Raw genomic sequence first — 21,510 nt, 5'->3', positions numbered from 1 at the left:
GCTGATCGCCGCTTGTCATGTAAATATGAAGGATTTCTGTGAGAATTTTAACCTAAGGCAATGCTTCCTGAACTTTTGCACTCCATAGCACACACAATAAACGATCATATTTATATAACACTAGGAGGTAAACAGAGGCAGGGAAGGCTGACTCGCCCCCCCAGGCCTGGTGCAGCCCTGCCCAGAGCAGAGGGGAGCAGTATGGTGGCATCACTGTAACTCGTTTGTGCCACATGGGTGGGAAGCTCTGACTTATTCATGCAATGAGGAAAAGTTTTCCCTAAAAGTTAGACATCGCAGGTTCAGCCTGCTGGGAAATCTAAACGATTGAGTCTAAATTACTGGTTTTCTCTGTATGGGGACTGAGCAGCAGAGCAGAGTGGACATCATCTGTGAGGCTCAAGTTGCCGTAATTCATGACTTGACTCCAGTATCTTCTTGTGATTCTTACGATGCTAGACTCACTCAGTTCCTGTTGCCATCACGATTTGCTCACTTCCTGGTCATTTACCCCGTTTCTGGCCGAGACGGATGACCTCAGCAGGCAGCGTGCGTGCGTGTGTGCAAGTGTGTGTGGAAGGAGGGAAGGAGTGGTGGGTGACCCTTCTCAGCAGCTCGGAAATGGAGCCATAAAGATGGCTACCTGTGTGGCCTGCTTTCTGGTTATTTTAGCTTCTGCTCACACCCCCCTCCTTCCATTCTAAAGACAGCGATACCTACTCTGGGAAGCAAAGCTTTTATACAGAGAACCTTCTGTTCATTTCAAATGAGGTCTTTGAATAAAGCTGTGTTGGGGCTTAAGGACACATTTCTGTTATTTAAAGCAGACATGAAATTTTTCAATTCTCAGAATTTTCCAGAAATCAACGATGTGGCACGAGTCCCTGATGAACGGTTCCCACTCGTTACTACCATTCTGCTCTCTGACCTTCCCACCCACCACACTCCTCCCACGGCCTTCCCCTCTCTCAACACAAGGTGGTGTCCAGAAATGATACAGCCCCAAGTAAAGGCTGGGGGTTAAGAGGTAGGTGGTTTTCAACTCTTTCTGATTAATTAACTATTTAGGTAGAGGGGGGCAGGATAGAGAAGTTGGGACTCAAGCCATAGGAACTGGAAACTAGAACTCCCTGCTCTGTTTATAAATGTCTTTTGGTTTTCTCTGAGTTTATTTGGAAAAATGCCTGATGGTTTCCATATATTTGAGGGATTATAACTCACTAGTATGGAGCACAACTTTTTCTGTCTGGTTATACCCATCAGAGCCTGGCTCGCTGCCTAACCCAGAGGTTACACCCTCAAATGCCTAAGGGGCCAGGCAGGGAAAATGAAGAGGTGAAGTGAGTGATAGGGAGCGGTGGGGACTGTGGAAAATGGCAGAAGCCATGCTGTGTCCACAGGGCCAGCCCATTGGTACTAGGAAGGAATGTGGGCCCAGTGTTACTGCCAATTATTTAAAAAGCCAATAGGCCAAAATTCTATTAAATGTCAACTGATTCTAAGCATTTATTTAAACACAATAGAGGGGCAGTGCTCTGACCCCTGGCCCAATTCATCCTAGTTGCCTGCAGATTTAGAGCCCTTGAAAATGTTCAGATGATACAGAACCTCTGGTGATTTGGGCAAAATATTTGAATATTTTTAACATGTTATAAACCATATTGAGAGTAACAGATCTAAATCTGTCAGATAATTATTCCTTTGCGCTTTAAAAAGTATGAACACACAGATAACCCACAACCAATAAAAGGAAGTAGGTAAAGTTTCTTTTTTAAGAATGCTGCTCTGCCAAGAGTTTTTCAACATTTTAATCTTAGTTTCTTTTCTTTCATCTCTCCTTTCATGGCTGGCCCCCTAACTGCCCTCTACCCCTTTTTTTGCATTTCTTTGTGATCCCAGAAGAACTTGTATACTCACTGGGGTTCATTTTCCTACACACACGGGGACCTAATCTGAGTGATGTCACAAAAAATATAAAAAGCACCTCGTGTTAACCAGATTTCACAACAAAGGCGCCCCGGGGCTCTCACCCTAGGGGAAATTTTAAAAGGCACTGAAATAGGAAACAAGTGATGTAGCAAATACCTGGTGAACGGAAATAACTTTGCCCTTGGTCTTTCCGCGTGGTGATGAATTTCCAGCGGAGAGTGCGGCCGGATGGCGGCTTCTCGCAGTGAAAGTGCTGGCTGGCCGTGCTCCCCTGAGACTCAATCTGCTCCCCCAGAACTTGAGTTGGGAAATGCTCTAGTGTATAGAGGGCCCCCCTGAGTTCAGAGTCAGCTGCTGGCCTGAATCAGCTTTGGGAGCACGCTTGGAAGGGGGAGGGAAGGAATGGTCGGTGTACCATGGAAGTGTAGCGGACATGCGCAAATGTGCGATTCTGGAAAGGAGCAGAGTAATCCTCTTTTACTCTAGTCCTTTCATTTTCCATGGGTTTGGCATATAGGAATGGAGAGGGATGAAGTGTCTGGGGGTTCTCTGAGTTACTGGTGACTTTGCAAAACGAAAAAAGTGCTGTTCAACTGACTTGCTACAGCTCAGTAGGAAGCGGAGCTCGAAACCATCCTTTCACAGGGGCTGGGTTTAGAGGCAGCATGGATGTCGGTGCTCTAGTCCACACGACTGGGACTAGAGGAGTCGCTCTGAGTGAAGTCATGGGGCACAGCCCTCTCTTGACAGTCACGTTGTTTTCATGTGGTTCTTCCTCAAGTCTGTGCAAGCTGGTTGCCCAACACTAGGGTTCCACAGCAGGTCCTCTCTGCTCATCCCCTTTTTCTTACTATTTATTTTCAAACTTGACTCCGACCTATGGCACGAGTTACCATTTCCTTCCATGGGGCTAACGTTTGTTGAATGCCTCAATGTGCCAGGTGAATCTCTTTACTCCCATTCTTTTTCACTCCTTACAACACTCCTATACAGTGAGGCCCATTTTACAGATGAAGAAACCGAGGCTCAGGGACGTGACGTCATCTGCAGATCACGCAGCTACCAAGTGGCAGAGCTGTGAGCTGGAGTCAGGACTTTCCTTCTCCACGTGTCCAAACTCTACCTCCTGAGTATTTCTCATTTACCCTTTTCCTTTTCATCTTAGGTGTCATTGCTGAAGTTCCAAGCTCTCATAGCACTTTGCCTGTATTGCTTCGATAGTTTCTGACAGTTTCCTTTTTTTTTTTTCTTTGTGCTGAGGAAGATTCGCCCTGAGCTAACATCTGTGCCAATCTTCTTCTATTTGGTATGTCGTTTGCTGTCACAGCATGGCTGATGAGTGGTGTAAGTCCACGCCCAAGATCTGAACCTGTGAACCCGGGCCCCGAAGCAGAGCACACAAACTTAATCACTATGCCACGGGGCCAGCCCCTCTGACAGTTTTCTTGCTTCAGATCTTAACACCCTTAATTCTCTGTCCCTCTATCCTCCACATAACTATCTGGGAAATGTTAAAAAATGTATAAGCTTGAAGCACTCCCAGGCTTGAAATCCTGCACTGGTCCCATGGCCTTTGGGATCCTCAGGGCTCTGTGTGACTGGCCACGGCCGCTCTGCTGTTTGCTGAGATGCCCACTCCGCATTCAATGCAGTGACCGCCTACAGTCTGGATTGGGTGTCTCCCTGCAAACCTCTGTCATCGAATTGCCTGTATGTCTGTCTGTCTCCTCTGTTGTAATGCAGATTCATTTCTATGCCCCAGCATAGTGCCTGGATGTGGAAAATGCATGATGAACAAATGAACGAACGAAGCCTTCAAAGATGTGTCAAACCACGTTTGAACTTTTATGTGCCTTGCTTCATTTGCTTTCCACTGAGGTCATCTGGGTTTATCTTGTCCTTTCCTGGCTTATCATCCATACCCAGTTTGAGGCCGGGGGCACAGCTGTGGAGTGATGGGAAAAAGCAGCAGGTGGTGGAACCACAAGGGAGCCGAATCCATCACAGGCCCTGCTCTCAAGCAGACACAAGTGTGGGGAAGAAAGAAATCATGGAGCGAGAGAGGCCCCGTTACAGAGCAGCCAGGCCAAGCTCCATCCTAGCAGAGTCTCTCCAGGTTCAGCATCCTCTTTTCTAATAAAAGCAAACATTGGCTAAACACCTGTGTCCCAGCCAGTGTTTGAGGAGAACCTGCTCCAACAAAGCAGAAAGTTCTTAACTCTCACCTGGAATCACATGAAGGGTCTTTTTCTTTCCTTTTCCTTCCTAAAATTGTATAATAAACAAATAAAAGTAAAAGTATTTATGATACCTTATCCCAAATGACAGATACTATTTATTCTCTCTCTACTGGGTGTCTCGCTCTTTTTTTTAATGTTCAAATTTTGTTTTGGGGTTTTAGTAAAATGCCAATCTTTTTTCCCTGTGATGTTATCATTAGTTCTCCAGTTATTTTCTCTAACAATAATTCATGGTTTTTCAGAAGGTTTAGAGTTCAAAGTACTTTCACCACATCATCTCACTTGATTTGAATTCCCTCTGCCTTGTAAATCGGGCAGGAATCCTGGAGCCCTATTTACAGGTGGGAACCTGGGGCTCAGAGAGGTTGAGGACCAGGGATAAATGGCTGGAGGAGGATGTAAGTCCAGGTCTCCAGGCTTTAAATCTTACCTGTGAAGTTTGGCTTTTTCAGTAATATTTGTTTATTTTGTTGATCTCTTCGTAGACCTTCTAGAGAGCCTCCCACTTGCATGAAGGCTGTGGATGGAATGTTCTGTGTGTAGACACTGTTAGCGGATGGGTTGACTGTGGGCTTAGGGGAAACACCCCCCCGGAGAGAGCCTGGCAGATGCCCACACGGGTGTGAGAGGCAGGAAGCAGGAGTGTGCTGCCCACACACTAGCTCGTCCTGGGCTGGCCCGTGCCTGGCTGCCCAGCCTCATTCTGGACCAGAACACCCTCAGGGCGGCCGTGGGCTCAGCGCCGTGAAGTTCCGCACTCCCAACACTTCTCTCGGTGGCTGTGTAAAAGAGGCTTGGGTGGTCCTAAGAGGCAGAGGCAGGGAAGTCTAGCCCCCCGGAACCTGTGGCTGTGGTTGCCGTGGTTTAAGCTGGCTTTGAAGCACGTCGTAGTCTACACGACGATTTCTTAAACAGGGTCTGAGCGTGGCTTCGTGGGGGGAGGGGACATAGTTGTTTTTCTTTTAACCAGATTCTCAAAGGGCTCTGTGTCCCCCAAATGTTTAAGATTCACTATTCTATAGGAATTTTATGAATATAGAAATAACGTCCTACATCTAAAGTGGAGGCATCCTATATCATCCCCAATGTGTGGTGATAATATATGTGTCTCCTGCTGCCCTTCAGACATGCTGCTGTGGCGTTTAGAATGCTGCCCATGGGGACGCGCCATCCTCTACTTGCGACGGCCCCACCCAGCCTGGCCAGCACCCACTTGTCCATCAGAAGCTAACTCCAATTTCCCCTCCTCGCTCAAGCCGTCTTGGAGTCCCAGGGCACCCTTGGGCACCTTCCTCTAAGCCTCCCCGCACCTTGCTCTGGCTCTAACACCTGTCTCGCTGTCCTGTGGTTACTTGTCCACCTGTCACTACGTTAGGGACATCTCGAGAGCAGGGCCTTTTTGTATCCATCTTTGCACCCTCAGCGTCCAGCTCTGTGCCAGGTGCACAGAAGGTGCTCAGTACATCTGTGTTTGATTGACAGTCTGGAAGCCAGGCTATTAAGAGCAGACATGAAGCCAATTCTGAGCTAAATCAGGTCAAAAGATGTGGTTAGCCTGATTCACAGAAGACTCTTTAAGTGTCATATGAAAATTGTCACTTGCATTTGGATGGTGTGGTCACCATGATAACCAGGGCAGAAATATCAGCCCCTTATTTAGTATTTACTGCATGCAAAGCACTCTACTGGATTCCCTTCTAAGAGGATCTGTAAATTCTGTTTGATTGGATCAAGCTCATATAAAGTTTAAGATCTTGAGCCTGGTCCCACCAGACCAGCCAGTGTAGGTCTGACGTGTTTTGTGCTTAGATGCTCTCCCAGATGCATATCCTAAAATGAAACATCTGGTAACAAAGATAAATTGGCAGGTTTCTTTTATGCATCTTTGGAAGGAGAACAATTTGACTGTATGAGTCAGATCGTTCATTGATTACAGATAGTAGCGCTTGAAAGCGCTGGGTAAATCGGGGCGCTGATATGGAGGCAGAGGCATGAAATCCATCTACGTCAGTGGATGTCAGACACACTTTAATTTCATTTACCATCTGGAATATCGTTAACTTGGGCAGCAGTCTTACTCAAGACCGACCATCATTTGACTTCTATAAACCAGATTTCCATTCGTGATTTTTCTCATGCTTTCCTACTGTGGATATTAGCTTATGATAGATCATTAGTGTCCATATATACTTGAAACCTTTACTTGAAGTTTTAACCACTAAAGATGATTGTAAAAATCATGGGATGTGGATTCAGATATTTGGTTCCCGGCTAGCCAATTTAAACCATCTCCAACCACATCTCTCAAAGGGCTTCTGCTGACCTCCATCCTCCTGTGATGTACAGAGTGGAGGGTGGGGAGTGGCCTTCCCAGGTAATGAACACTGGGTGGGGATGCCGTGGTCCCCACCAGCACGCCTGCCTGTAGGCCAAGGGCATCACCTAGGCTTTTCGTCAAGTTTCTCTTATGTTGGGAGAGCTTGGGAAAGTGCTCTTCATCTGCCTGATGAAGAAAAGAAGTTTCCATAACTTTTCAGAGACTCTGCCATCACTTTTCCCGTCTCCCCTTAACTCCTCACTTCATGTGTCCACATGTATGTCACTGAGGTTAGCTGACCACAATTAAGGTCCCAGCTCAGTGATGCTCAAGTGAGCGCCCTAAAAGTATCAGCTCTGCTCTGCTCCTGGCCCCTTCTCTGCCCTCCCCTCCTCTCTTGTAGGATCCTGATCACACCACACTCGTCTCAGCTGCCGGCGCTACCTTCTGAGCATCGGCACCTCCTCTGGGTGGTGGTGACTCTGGGGAGGTGGGGCTGTGTCTGCAATGGTCCCCTCAGGCCTTTCCTGCTTGCCCATCTCCCCCCTATCCTTTCATAAAAGTCATGACATCAAACCTATGACTCAAAGGCACCCATTAGGATAACAGTGTATAACCTTCGCTCTCAAATGACTGGAGATAATAAGGGAAAACCCTGTCTGCCATCAGCTGCTGTGGCTTCCTTCGAAATGCTTCCAGCAGATGTGTAGAAGCAGAAGCTTCTCGTCCACATCCGTTGAGCTTTCACATTCAGGAAGGCAGTCTGCCGGCCCCGTGGGAGAGATGGAGCACTCTGCAGGGAGCCCGTGGGCTCTGCACACGGCAGCGGGGCCTCCAGCACCAGTTGGGGACCCTCTTGCGTGTGCCTGAGTGGATACCAGTTGCGTGCGTCTGTGGCAGCCTGGAGTGGGGGCTTTGTGCCTGAGAGTGGGGCCTGGGGTTATGGGAGAGACCACAGTGTCATCAAGGAGACGTCCTCCTTTTCTGGGGGGCACTTTGGGCTATGCCACGTGCTGTCTGCTCCCTGGAGTGGCCTCTCTTTGCACGTTCTCCCAGGACCCTCGGCAATGCTGTGTTAAGTTCCTCTAACCCCACTGCATGTAGAGTTTTAGGTCAGACCTGAGACTTTGGTGTCACCAGATCTGAACTGGGATCCTAGTCCTCATCATCTGTGTGGCAAGTCACCCAACCTCCCAGAGTCTTGTTGGGACAATAATTGTGTCCACTTCTTAAGGTGGGTTTGAGGGTAAATGATGCCGTGTGGTGATGGCGAGCGGCGTCTGGCCTATGGAAATGCCCAATAATTGGCAGCCATTCCAAGCTCGTTCTGCCCAACTTACCTCCTGGGGTGAGTGAGATCCTTAGGGAGGGATATTGATGCTCATCCCATTTGGACCATTCAGTAATGAAAAGATTAAATTTAAACAACACTCTTAGATTGACTACTTTTTGCTTTTGTAAACTAGTTTTTTTCCTGCTCTTTGGTTCTTTTTGGAGTGCACCCACATGATGCCCAAAACACCTGGGTGATCCAGTGGGCAACCCGACACTTTGTCCCCGTGACGCCGTGTGCCTGAGTATAAGCCGAGGCTTCCTCTGCATAGCCCATCTTCATAGCACCATCGTGCTCTGCTGTATGATGGAAAGTGCCTTAGAGAGACAAGACCACCAGGTGGTGGGGAAACCAGAAGGGAACCTGGCAGGGCCTCCGCTGAGGGGGGGCTCCTTGGCTTTGTGGGTTCCCCGGCCACGGGTTCACGCGGTGGGGTTCACCTACCTGGTGGGCGGCCACGCCTTGCTTAATATCTTGCCCAGTCCGTGCGCTGGCGCTGAGGAGCGATGCTGAGCCAGGCTCCTGAGCTGCGGAAACAAAGCAGAGCGGGGCTGGTCTTGGTCTCTCCCATTTTAGGGAACATTATTCTCAGGAAATACAGAGCCCCTTTGCAGTAGGGTAAGCATCGAGGAGGCACGCACCTCCACACATAGACCCAGGGGTCGAGCTAGCCCTACTCCCCTCTCATCTGGCAGAGCAGGGAGAGGGGGCTTTTCGCCAGTGGCCTCCCCCACTTGGCGCGGCTGGGTCGGGTCCGAGTCCTGCCTAGGGCTCATTCCATGATTCCATGACTCACACGCCTCTGAATATGAAGCTTGGAGACCACTATTATTTGAAAACTGTTAGTTCTCCTTCCACTCCCCTCAAAGATCCATAAATGGACAACTTCTCCAGGAGGGGACAGTGGGGCAGAGTAGAAGGAGTGAGGCTTTGGGCAAGTCGTTCGCCTCTTGGCCATCTGCAGGGTGACAGCAATATGAGCAACTGCTAGGCCCTTCTCAGCACCAAGGTAACATGCTTTGCGCTTCATGGAGCATTTCCCTTTCTTGTAGTAACCTGTGAGTTTTAACCGGAAATCCATTGATGCTTCATAACATGGCATATGCCGTTCTTTCATTCAATCATTCGACAGATGTGTATACAACTGTGCGCCCTGGTACTGAACACGAAGAGTTAGGTTTACAAGATGAGCAAATAGACACCATCTTGCCTTGTGGAGTTTATACGCCAGTGAGGGGTGCAGATAAAAACAACTGACCACACCAGGATCTCATCGCCTCGATGCCAAGTGCCACAAAGGAGAAGGGGCTGGGACAGCATGAGATGAAGGACCTGCCCTGGTCTGGGAGGTCAGGGAGCCCTTCTGTGAGGAAGTGACATTGGAGCAGAACTCTGAAGAAGGAGTAGAAGTCAAGTAGGTGAATGGAAAAGCAGGTGCAGACAGAAAAGCACAGGCAAAGGCCCTGGGGTGCGAGCTAGTATACAAGGTGGAGGAACTGAGGGAAGACCAGTTTGGCTGAGCCCAAGGAGGGTGGGGGAGACATAGTGCAAAATGAGGAGGTGAGGCCAGCCAAGAAGGCCACGTTGGTTGTCTGATTTTTATCCTAAGGGCAGTGGGAAACAACGGAAGGTTTAAGCAGAACAGTGACACGGCCAGATTTAATGTTCTAGTGACCTCACTTGGGCTGCAGTGTAGAAGGTGTGTTGGGAAGCCTGAGTGGATGCCCCAAGACCTTTATGAGCCATTACAGGTGTTCAGGTAGCCCTCGAGGACAAGGTTGTTAATATAAAGCGTGTTCCTAAACAAAACCTACAAACCCAAGCTGTCTCCTTGCTATCTTCTGCACTGCTAGGCTGCCTGGAAGGGAGTTACACCTAAATTCAGAGTAAATACATGATCGCTGAGGCGCCAACACTCAGACCAATGGCAGGGGCCCTGGTTAGATGATGTGTCAGACAGACCCAGTCAGAAGGGGTGGGGCGTGGATGTGACGAAGGCTCCAGTGGTAGGACTGCATTTATCTTAGAAAGTAAGCCCGTTTTTGCACTAAGTGAAAGCAGGGGTTGTGCAAACCATTGTACTCACACTGGCTGAGGAGCCCCGGGGGCTGGAGAGGACAGAGCAGAAAGCTCACTCTCCAGACCTGTCTTGGCCTCTTGGGTGTAATCAGGAGCCTTGACTTCTGGGTCTCTAATGTAGCGACCCTCGCACTGGACTGCAGCTGTATCTTCAGCCCCTCTCATGTGTGGCAATTTGACAACCCGTAAGCAGCTGTTCGGCTTTATTTCTGCAAAATACAGATCCCTAGTGTTTTCTCAACTGTACCCAGCTGTGTTTATTCTAATGGGTCTTGTTTTCAATTTTAGTGAGAAAGGCCACAGACCTCTGCTGTGTGTTCTGCCTTAATGGAAGGGCATCTATTCCGTTCCATTGTGCTGTGTTGACATCTCCCACCCTCGATTTACTCCCACTTTCTAGGCAATCAGGAATCCCCAACAGGTAATGGGAGAGTTGCCTTTTCCTAGACTGGAGGTGGCTACGTGCAGGAGCAGGGAGAACTGAGCATCCTCCCAGGGCCCAGAGAATCAGGCCTTCTCAAGCTTGGGTGCCTTGTAATTTAGTCATCTGGTTCTTAAAAGGAACTGATTCTTTCTAGGTGTGAATTTAGATTTCACCACAAGTAGAAATCCCTAAATATCAGACCCTCTGCTAATCAAATGCAAAACCTCATTCCAAGGTCAAACAGAAATAAAGTTCATTGTCAACAATCATGTTGACCTGGCAGGATAGAGGACGATGAGTAAGGGGTGTGGTTTCTTTTTTTTTTTTTTTTCACTGACACATTTATCTCTTTTTTGTGTGTGTGAGGAAGATCAGCCCTGAGCTAACATCCATGCCAATCCTCCTCTTTTTGCTGAGGAAGACTGGCCCTGAGCTAACATCTATTGCCAATCCTCCTCCTTTTTTCTTCCCCAAAGCCCCAGTAGATAGTTGTATGTCATAGGTGCACATCCTTCTAGTTGCTGTATGTGGGACGCGGCCTCAGCATGGCCGGAGAAGCGGTGTGTTGGTGCGCGCCCAGGATCCGAACCCGGGCCGCCAGTAGCGGAGCGCGCGCACTTAACCTCTAAGCCACGGGGCCAGCCCACGGGGTCTGGTTTCTAGCCTCAGGAGAACTTACAGGGAAAATGAGGAGTCAGGATGTATATGAACAAAAGGAGGCAGATGGCAAAACTGGGCTGCAAACATCTAGCGGTGGCGAATGGGGTTGATAGCAAAGGTCCCCGGGGAGGATGTGGGGGGCGTCCGGGCCGGCTCTCCCTAGAGCACCATGTGCCGGATACAGGAGAACCTGTGTGACTGAACCAGGAAAAAGGACAAAGGAGACGGCTTCTAACCAGCCTGGTTTTTAGGAGTGAAGAACGAGCCTCCCCTCTCTGAGATGTCCCATCTGTGTCCCAGCTACGCCTCAACACCACCCTTAGAGTCATTCCTTTCCACAAGGGTTCTTGACCCTCATAAAAGACAGCATAGCAAGGTGCTCTTACTCATCTATACCTCCAGGCTCATGACTTGAATTATTCCCTCCTTAAAATCATATGAGGGGAAAAAGGGTGAGTTGGATGATGCCAGGCAAAGTGCTCTGAAAGCCGAGAAGGTTGGACTTCACATCTCTGTGTAGTCAGCCCGGCTCTGGGGTTCAGTTGAGACTTTTTGGAAGATTCACCAAAATCTCATCCATCCTTTTCCTGCTGCCCTTTCCAAACAGGCCAAGCAGTAGCTGAGGGAGACGTGGCTCGTTAGGGAAGCTGCGAGCATGAGAAATGCAGCCCCCACTGGGTCTGTCAAGATCTCTGCAGAGCCTGGGCTGGTGGCACCTGCCTTATAACGGGCACACACACGCCACAGCTGTGCCAGCCACTGCCCTCCGTGGGTGGGTCAGACTTCTGAGTCATCAGCCAGATATAGATCATGTTCTTGTTTCCACGGGCACAGCTCCCCTGCAGCAAGGGCTGAGCTTCCTGGCTTCGGACAAATCACGTTGGTGTGGCTTCTAGCAGCCATGTTTGCAGGGAGCAGGTTCGTGCCATGCTGGGCCCTGGGCACCCACGTGGAGGCAGCCGCATGCGTCTTCCACCTCAGCCTTTCTCTACCCGGCTTCATGACAGTTAATCCTGCTGGTGTCCCATGGGGCATCAGAGGGCCCCCCCCATACCCTATAACTCGTGCCCTGGGCTGGCGTGCAGAGTGCAATGGAGGAGAGTAGGGAGAGAGGGGATGCCTGAGGACCAGGAGGTGTGGGCTGGAGCCATGCCACCTCCTCCAACTCGCCCTGTGAGCCCGGCTCAATTACTGAACCTTCTGTATGGAGCCTCAGTCCCCTCATCTGTGAAATGGGCATGCCCTGTTTTCTCCTGCTTTTCCTTGCTCTCATCAGGAATGTGATATTACTTTAAGATAGTTTTCTAAGCCTTGTCTCTTGTGGAATGAAATACTTCATTTTCTTATGAAAGGAAATGAAAATATCAGAGACCAGGAGGGAGGTGAGATTTTTGTGGAGGTGGGATGAAGAGTTACTGCTTTCTTTGCCCTCAAAATATTCCTACTACTTTGTTCTTTAAAACATAAAGTAATATTGTCTCAGAAATAGCAGTTGAGTAAGTCTATATATATCCAACACCTTCATCAAATCTTCTGACAAGCTGTTGACCTGACTGACTTGAAGTGGCTTAGCTGTCTCCCCCATTGGATAACATGTCCCCAAGGCAGGGACCATGTCCTCTTACTCCATTTTCTATCCCTAGAACCCACCAGCACAGGACCAGGTGTTTTGTAAGTGCAAGAAGTTGTTGTTGAATGAACAGATGAGGTGAATGGCAGGACTGTAAGTCCCCCGGGGGCAGGGGACACATCTGCTCTCCCACACTGTCGTGCCCCGCACACGGCCGACCACAGAGTGGGTGGCCAACGATTTAACTCCTAATGAGTTCACTCACCAGACACTAAATAAAGTACAGACCCAGGTAATGTACAACGTGTATGTAAGACATAAAGGCTTCCAAGTGTATTTTGGTTACAGCATTGGAGAAAATGGCTCATCAAGTCAATGGCTCATCCCACGGGCAAGCTAACTTATTTCACGTGGGAGTTTTTCCCTGTCCAGGGTGGAGATTAAGGAGCCATCCACTCCTTCTTGCACACCCACAAAACTCCTGGCCCTTCTCCAGTCATTCTGCAGTCAACACCTACGGAGCTCCTTGCAGCACCCTGCACTGACTACTGATGGGGGACACACGAGGAGCGTCCCTGTCCTCAGGGAGCTACAGAGAAAGGTAAGTACCCGACAGGCAGCATTGGGGAAAGTGCCCGACTGTGGAAAGGCCAGTGGCAGATGCTCAGTGGAGGAGGAGCTTATTGGACTGGTCAGGGAAGGCTTCCTGGAGGAGGTGGGTTATGCACTGGACCTAGAATACCAGCAGGATTGGGGCAGGCAGGCCACAGCGTGACTTGGGAATGGGTTGGATAGGCTCAGGTCCAGGGACTAGATTAACAACCTGGCTGGGGGAGGAAACGGAAGAACAAATAGATAGGAAGGTGATTTCATGCGGACCGTATCCCACGTGACCACACGAGCTAGGCTGCGTGGATACATTTTAGCTAATCCTGGAAGAAGTCCTGGAATAAAAATCAATATATGGGTCACCAGCTACAGACCCAGCTTCCTTCCTCCCTCGTCCCTGGGCCCGCCCTCCCATCCCACATCTTGGCACCACTGCCCTTTCTACACAGGTGATGGGTAGAGAAGGCGGTGCAGGGGAACAGCCCGATGTCCTCCCATGCAACCTCTTGCAGAGCGCCTTGTGGTGACCTTTAAAACCTGAGGTTTCTTGATGTTTATAGACACACCTCTGCTTCCAGCCCCAAACTGAATTCTCTATTCCTGGGCTCCATCTGGGAGGAAAATCATCACAGCCCTGGAGGCTGGGCGCCTCCTACTGGTGAGAGTTGGAAACTACAGTATCTAAATGGCCATTTTCCAGACTTCTTCAGGGCAAGAGCCAGGTGGAAATTGGCCTTGAGATTAGTAACTGCTAATATGTACTGAGTGCTTCCTGTGTGCCAGGCCAGGCACTTTCCTAGGGGCGTATATGGACTAGCTCATTATCTCCTCACAGCAACCCTACGAGGTCGGTACTATTGTTATCCTCATTTTATCCATGAGGAAACTGAGGTACTGAGACATTCAGAGTGTGCCCATAGCCGGGAATCAACCAAGGTGTGCCTGCTGACATGAAGCTGACTCTTAACAACAGAATGCAGGACTTACAGAAGTTCTTATTGATAGAAAGTTGTACTGTGGTGATGCTAGTGATTTAAGGAGTTCATGTTAAAACTCAGTTGTTTTGAAGGGTGCAAATTGTTCAACTCAACAAGCTTTAAATACCTATTCTATGCAAGGCCCAGGCAGGATGCTACAAAATGAAAGACAACGTTATAATTACAAAGTTACAATAACACACAGTGTTATTGTATCAATGATAAGATATGTATTCAAATAATCATAATACAGTGAGACTGTTCTAGAAGAATGCTATGAATGCTATGGGAACACAGAGAGGAGATATGATTTCTGGCATGGAGTGAGGACTGGTGGCAGCAGCAACGCAGATCTGATAGAACTTTCTGGAAGGGTGACCTCTGAGCTGGGCCGATGATGGAGTAGGTGATGGAGATGGTGGGGTAAAAGGGTAAGGCATGTGTTGGTGGGGGGAGTTGTACTAGCAAAGTCAGTGGGGCAGGAAAGCAGAGGGTGCTTGGGAGGCCTGTGGATGAGTGAGGCTGCTTGGAGCCTAAGGGAGAGAAATTAGGTGAGATTGGAAAGTAAGGATGGGCCAGGTCACTAACGGGTTAAGGATTTCAAGTTATATTACAAACATGGAAAGTTTTGGATCAGGAGAGCGATGAAAGCAATAAATATGTTTGTTGGTACAAACAAAATTGTGAGCAGGACCAGCTTTAGCGGGAGGCAGGATGTACCTAAACAGCAGGTAACATTTGCAAAGACCCTCAGAGGGTGCTATAAAGAGAGCATCCACAGACGCACCTGCGCCTGACCAGTGCTGAACAGCACACCTGTCTACAAATCTCCCCCACCCACCTGGCACCGTAGCTGGGTTTCAACCATGAGCACCCGGCGAGACAAACCCTTGACTATTAAGAAGCCTCAATTAAATTGTCATAGTTGCATGTAGAGGGCAGAGAAGACAGGAGGCACGAACACATTAATAATGATAATAATATGAGCTGATATTTAATCACTTCCTCTGCGTGGGGCACGGCTCTTGGTGTGCTGCACAGCCTATCTCATTTCATCTTCGCCATAATCCTCTGCAGTAGGTATACTGATCCTGTTTTACTGAGGAGGAAACCGAGCCCAGAGAGTCCACACAACTCGTAAGTGGTCGAGCTGGAGTTCAGTCCCAGGCAGTCTGTCTCCTGTGTGCTGTGGGCTTAATTACCGTTATCAGTCTATCGGAATACTCAGCCATAACCACAGAGTAGCAAGGGAAGCAAGGCCCTGAGGTGAGGAACACATTTTAAAAGGACGCGGATAGAAAGTCCAGAACAGGATGGCTCTTGGAAGGGAGAGAAGGTCCTGGAGGTGCCAGAGGGCAGCAGGGAGCCCGGGACCGTCTGATCATGTGCAGTGTGTGCAGCAGGTGGGCGTGTAAGCTTAGGCCAAGGTCATGAACCTCCTGGACCGTGAACTCCAGAGGGCAGAGCCACAACTGTGTTGGTCACTGCTGCGTCCTCAGTGCCTTGCTCTGATTGACAGGTCCTGGAGTTATATTTTATTTGGTCTAGCTCAATCTGAAATTATATATATTTTTAAAAATCTGGTTGGCAGGGATACATTGTTTTCTTTCTAAAGGTCTTATTGTATTAGTTCAGTTAATGGAAATGCAGATCTATAATTAAACATATTGGGGGTCAAATTAGCTAGGATTCATTTAACATACAAAACAACAGTACAATAAAAAAGCCAACCTGAAATTCAGAGAGGTCACTTGGTTGCCTGAGGTCTCACAGCTGTAAGTAAGTAATGGGACGGCCATAGGCAGTCTCCTGTGTCCTATGATCTAATGTGTTCTTCTAAATTCCCCATTTTAAATTCTACATCCCATTACCACATGACCCAGCAATTCCAATCCTAGGTGCATACCCAAGAGAAATGAAAATATATATCCACACAAAAACTTGTGCATGAATGTTCACAGCAGCGTTATTCACAATAGCCAAAAAATGGAAACACCCTAAATGTCCACCAAAAGGTGAACAGATAAACAAAATGTGGTATATCCATACAATGAAATAATGTTCAGCCACAAAAAGGAATGACGTACTGATACATGCTACAACATGGATGAATCTTGAAAACATTATGCTGAATGAAAGAAGCCAGACACCAAAGACCACATACTGTATGATTCCAATTATATGAAATGTCCAGAATAGGCAAAAGCAGAAAGTATGTTAGTGGTTGCTGGGGAGAGGGGGTGGAAATGGGGAATTACTGCTAATGGGTATGAGGATTCTTTTGAGGGTGATGAAAATGTTTTGGAATTGGATAGTGGTGATGGTCGTACAACGTGGTATGTGAATTCTATCTCAATTAAAAAAAATCTGTGTGTTTTAAAACTATGTCTCTCACATGACATTGAATTCCTTATTCTCTTTGGCACGTTGTATTTCTACCCATCAGAGAAGGATTTGAGTTGAGAAACACCTTTTAAGAAGATAAACACTTTACCAATGCCATCCACCAGTTGCCCCTTAGAGAGATTCAGTTTAACGAGGTTCTGTCCCTCCCAACCTCTCCACATGGGTCAACAGCGAGAGGATGGCCACTTGGAAGAGGAGTCAGAGCACTTGAAGCATAACTCTGAAGGAGGTAGGCATGGATTTGGCTAATGTGGAAATCTTGAGGCAGGCTGGTGGCCTGGGGGCCGGGGTTTGGGCCGTGAGGTGGAATGAACAGTCAGAGGGGCCCTTGGTTAGGGTCATGACCAATGAATGGTCATGGGGTCATTCTAGAGGACATTGCCTAGCTGTTTGGAGCTGCCTCTGTTTTTCCTTAGCTAAGTCACAGAGTAATTCATAATAGACAATTCTTTATTTGTTTACCATTAAAAGAGGACCAGGATAGTATAGTATAACCTGTGCCTTGAGAGGTTTGTATCCAGCTCTGCCACAGACTAGCCATGACCTTGGGCAAGTTACTTAACCTCTGTGCCTCAGTTTCCTATCTGTACAAGGCAACAATAATAATACTTTCCCCACAGGGTTGTTATGGGTATCGGATGCCTTCCTCTAATTAGAGTGGTTAGAACTATGCTGGGCACTTAGTGAAGGCTGTCTACATACTTGAGATTTTATAAAGACTCTGAACTGTAGGTTTATCTTTTGAAAAGCTTACTGATGGAAAGAATTACATTCTCTGTTTTCTTTTAGATAGCTTCTCATTTCCCAGTTCCGCATATTTGTCTATCTGTTAGGAAGAGACTGAGCAAATTTGTTACAACTAACAAAAGGAATGTTATGCTTTAAATTATATCCTAGTTCTGTGCCCCACTGGAAATAAAGTTTCCAAATGAGCAAAATTTTTGTAATTGTAAACACATTTTAAGGTAATCTGTTATATGGGTAGAGGGTAGAGAGATGGGTAATTTTGCCAGACAAGGCTGTGGTTCTCACACATAGTCTGTTTCTATTAAGTTACAGTTTTGGCATAAGAACTAGGTTGACCCTTAAATTTGAGCAGCTAATTCAAAATCAATGAATGTAGACCAGTTCCCTACAGAGGAGATGGAAGAGTGGGAGATTTCAACCTGGGACCAGGCGAGTCCTCAGGCCCGGGTATGTCACCAACTCTGTAGGATTGTTGCTGTGCAAAAGCATATCCCGTGACTCACGCGTGCCCTGGAGTCCCCTCTAACAGGATTCCGGAGCTCCATACGTCTGGAGAATTGGTGATAAGATGGGAGCAGAGATGTTCCTGGGCTGTCACTAGGCACCACTTCCCTGACGGCATGTGGCATCACTATGAAATCCACTGGGATCACAAGTCAGAAAGGCTTTGACAAAATATGGCTTCTTTTCATGAAGACACAGCCCGAGGGATCTTCCCCTTTCAGATTTGCAGAGAAATCCTTCAGAAGCACCATAGGCTGATTCTGAGTTTCAATCAGTGATCCCTGGATTTCAGATGACCTCCTAGCAAATGCTCATTGGGATTTCAGGCCTTTACCTCATATGATAGTTATAATTCAGGGATATGATGTGGGCTAACAATGAGTCAGGTCAGAGCAGGACAACCACTATAAATCTGTAGGCCATCTTCACTGACACATAAAATTAGGGGTCACTGGGTTGACAGTGTGCCCCAAAATATCAGAGATGGAGATGGATGTGCTGGATCAGGGTGTCACTGTGGGCTGACTTTGTCCCCCAAATGACTATCTGTATATCAAGGTCACAAGCTAGTAAATTCCTGGAATCAAGCGAGCCGGGTGACTATGAAAAATAGAAAAGTATTGTCGATATCAGGCTCTCACTGGTTGACTGGCCACTTGGCGTTGACTGGCCAAGCCGGAAAGAGGATCAAGGAGCATGTGTAACCCCAGACCTGGCATTGGGGTGGTGACCTCAGCTTCTTATAAAGACAGATGGGTGTGTCATAATCCAACCCAGAGTGATTAGCCACAACCACGGGGTTGAAGGGAGGGCCCCAGGCTTTATTGGGAGGACACCATGCTCTCCCTATTGGCTCTGTGTGCGTGTGCTTCATTCCATCCTTCCTCAACATCCGTGCCTCCGATGACTACTAGCCCATGAGAGCTGCTTTTTTCTATTATCTCTTTGGTCTCCCAAGGGAGTTTCCACAGAACTGATCTCTTAAGTCTCTGTCGCTGGGATAGGCCTGGAGGACACCAAGTGCCTGTTCCCATCTCAGTTTGCAGTGCATCCCTGAGTGTTATGGCTATGGAGTCCATGGCCCACCTCAGGTGTCCGACACACAAAGGCTCCTCTTCCCTGCGGTGTCCAGCCCGGGGATCGGGAGCACTGGGCGGTGCTGTGTGGCTGCCGGGACATTCTGAGGCGGCGTCTGTCCTGGTCATCACCCCTCAGGAATTTCCTCTTCACTTTGTATGAAAGGCTTGGCTCTCTGCCTGGCCTCTGGCTTTTCACCTAGTTCTGTCACCATCTGCCATGAACCACAAAGACAGTCAATGTTGTCGACCCTGGCCCACAACGTTGAGTGATGCTTCCTGCAGCACAGCAATGCTGCTTCTCCAACCGACGTGAAGAGTCTGGCTGTGGACTTGATAGACCTGGGTTGCATCTGGGCTCCTTCACTTGCTAACAGAGACGTTAGGATCTAAATCACAGGGTCACTGTGAAGGTTAAATGAGATTCTGTGGGCACAGTGGTTAGCCCCGGTCCTGGTACACAGCAAGTGCTCAGTGAATCCGAGATCTTACTGTTTTTATTCTTATTATGCTTCCTGGACAGTTCCTGTGTGAATAATGGCACAAGTCCAGGCAGTCACCCAGGGTGACCACAGGGCAGTCAGTGGAGGACTGTTGCATGGCCCAAGGGGTAACAAGACAGATGCAAGGGCAGCCAGCTTCTCAGCTATGGGTCACAAGAGGTCGTCACTCCATCATGGCCTTCCTTTCCCCAGCCATGGGACAGGCAGCTCAGCCTTAGGCTCCTCACACCTCTTCCGGGGCTGGGCCAGTGCCCTTGGGTCCCCTGAGAGCCCACACTTGCCCTGTTGTAGGTTTAGCCTTGAGAGCAAACCCTATGGTCACGTCCATAATTTCAGTTCAGCTCCTTCATCCAAGGGAGCTACATCCACTTCTCTGGAGGTTTCCCAGGAGGAGACAATACACAGAGGGGTCTAGAAAAATCCCATTCCTAATCTTCCAGGCCCCCCAGGCTCCAGATCCCACCCACATTATAAATGAACAAAACATCCTTGAGGCACCCTTGGAAAGGCAGGTTTTTCCCTCCTCCTTAGGAGTCTCTGCCTCCCACTGGATCCCGGCATAATCCTTACTTTCCATTCATCACCATTAAAAAGAAAAGAACTCATTACAGAATAATTCTGCATTTTGGCCCGAGCAGAGACTGGGGCTGTATTCTTAGAGTCTGCAGCCCTTTCTCCCTTCTGTATTACTCTGGGTTTCTTCCTGTCTTCCTCCTGAGTGTTGAAGAGGCCCCGCCACGGGCCTTCTGTGGCTCAGGAAATTATGGAACACCAGGCGTTTTCCTCCTTGGCTTTCAGCGGCTTTCGCTGTGGCCATCACTGCCTTCGTTTGTTATGATAAGCTACACATAATGGAAAGAAACTTAACCACTAAAGGGAGAAGCCGGAGATAAGAGTTTATAATTACAGAGAAACAGCAAGAAAGAGCAAGGCTCTCTCCCCCGCCATCTACCCGTGAAAGAGGGTGCAGAGAGGGGTGGGTTCATGGAGCCACTGCTGAAGGTGAATGAGCTCCTTTCTTTCAGACTAGATGGGCTCCCAGGCGTCCTCTCACATCCACTGTATCTTTTCTTCCAAAATCTGATACTGTTGCAATTTTGAGGTCATTATCCTTAGCATAGAAATTGTTTAAAGAAACAAAGCAAAAATTTAGGTCACTCTTGCTTCTGCCTCAAATATTTGGAACATGGAGTCTAGAAGATTCTTAAAAGAAGCCTGTGTGAACCGAATGCTACTATTATATGCCATACACTACCCTTGCTTTTATTAGATAGTTAAAAAGTTGAACTCAAATAATTTTTTTTTGCAAATGTGCAGTTAGTTACTAATCAATTTATGTATCTTTTTTCCAAAAAGCCTTCAGCATGTGTAGTAGCCCATTTCTCTCACCCACTCTGTCTAGACTGAGCACAAGCCTTGTCGATTTCTACCTCCAAAATATCTCCCAAAGCTCCCCATCTCTTGATTTCAATCCAGGCCGGTGTCTTTCCCGCTCAGCTTATTGCAATGACATTAAGACCAGTATGTGTTCTTGCCTTTGCTCTCTACTCCCCACAACCCACACTCTCAGTTGTTGCTAGATTGTGATTAAAAACACAAATTCCATCATGTCCCTTTCCTGCAGGATAGTCCCTTTCCTGGGAGCACAGGCTTTTCATCCCAACAGCTCGCTATTCCTGGCACAGCTTCCTGTCATGACCCAGGTCTGTGGCAGGATGTTCCCCTGCCTGCAAGTCCCTTCTCTGCCTGGCAAACTCGTACGCATCCTATAAGACCTGGTCCAGGGTCATGTATTCTAGAAGCTTCCCTGTTCCCCCGGGCGGGAGGCCTTCCACTCTGTGCTCCCCTTACACCTGTGCATCCCTCCATGTGGGCGCTGATCCCATTGCCCGGGGATGGGTTCTGCTCTGGGCTCTCCTACCAGCCGTGGGATCCTCCGTTTGGTCAGCCCAGGGTCCCACATGCAGCATATATTTGATCAATGCTTGTCGCATGAACAAGTGTCTTAATGGATAGGGCAATTGCGAATGTAACTCCAAAGAAAAAACAATGCATCAAGTGTCTATTTCTGAGAACATAGGACGGTCAAGATGGAAGATTCCACTGTGTTGACTTTGGTCAGTGTTATGATTTGCT

At 48.2% G+C, this 21,510-nt stretch overlaps 1 protein-coding gene across 1 annotated transcript in view; it reads right to left on the bottom strand.

Annotated features, from left to right (window-relative positions):
* Positions 1 to 21,510, bottom strand: part of LOC147912242 (uncharacterized) — a 95,999-nt gene that overhangs the window by 35,744 nt on the left and 38,745 nt on the right. The window contains exons 3-4 of the mRNA XM_087424960.1: positions 9,906 to 9,927; positions 8,264 to 8,346 (exon numbers count right to left, since the gene is read on the bottom strand). Coding sequence (XP_087281086.1) covers positions 8,264 to 8,346; positions 9,906 to 9,927 — 105 coding nt within the window. The remainder of the gene's footprint in view (positions 1 to 8,263; positions 8,347 to 9,905; positions 9,928 to 21,510) is intronic.

Source organism: Ceratotherium simum, chromosome 38 (genome assembly GCF_057802395.1).
Source record: "Ceratotherium simum simum isolate JZ-2026a chromosome 38, ASM5780239v1, whole genome shotgun sequence".
NCBI lineage: Eukaryota > Metazoa > Chordata > Mammalia > Perissodactyla > Rhinocerotidae > Ceratotherium > Ceratotherium simum.
The sequence above is the reverse complement of the archived record's forward strand: the minus strand, read 5'-3'. Positions and strand labels throughout refer to the sequence as shown.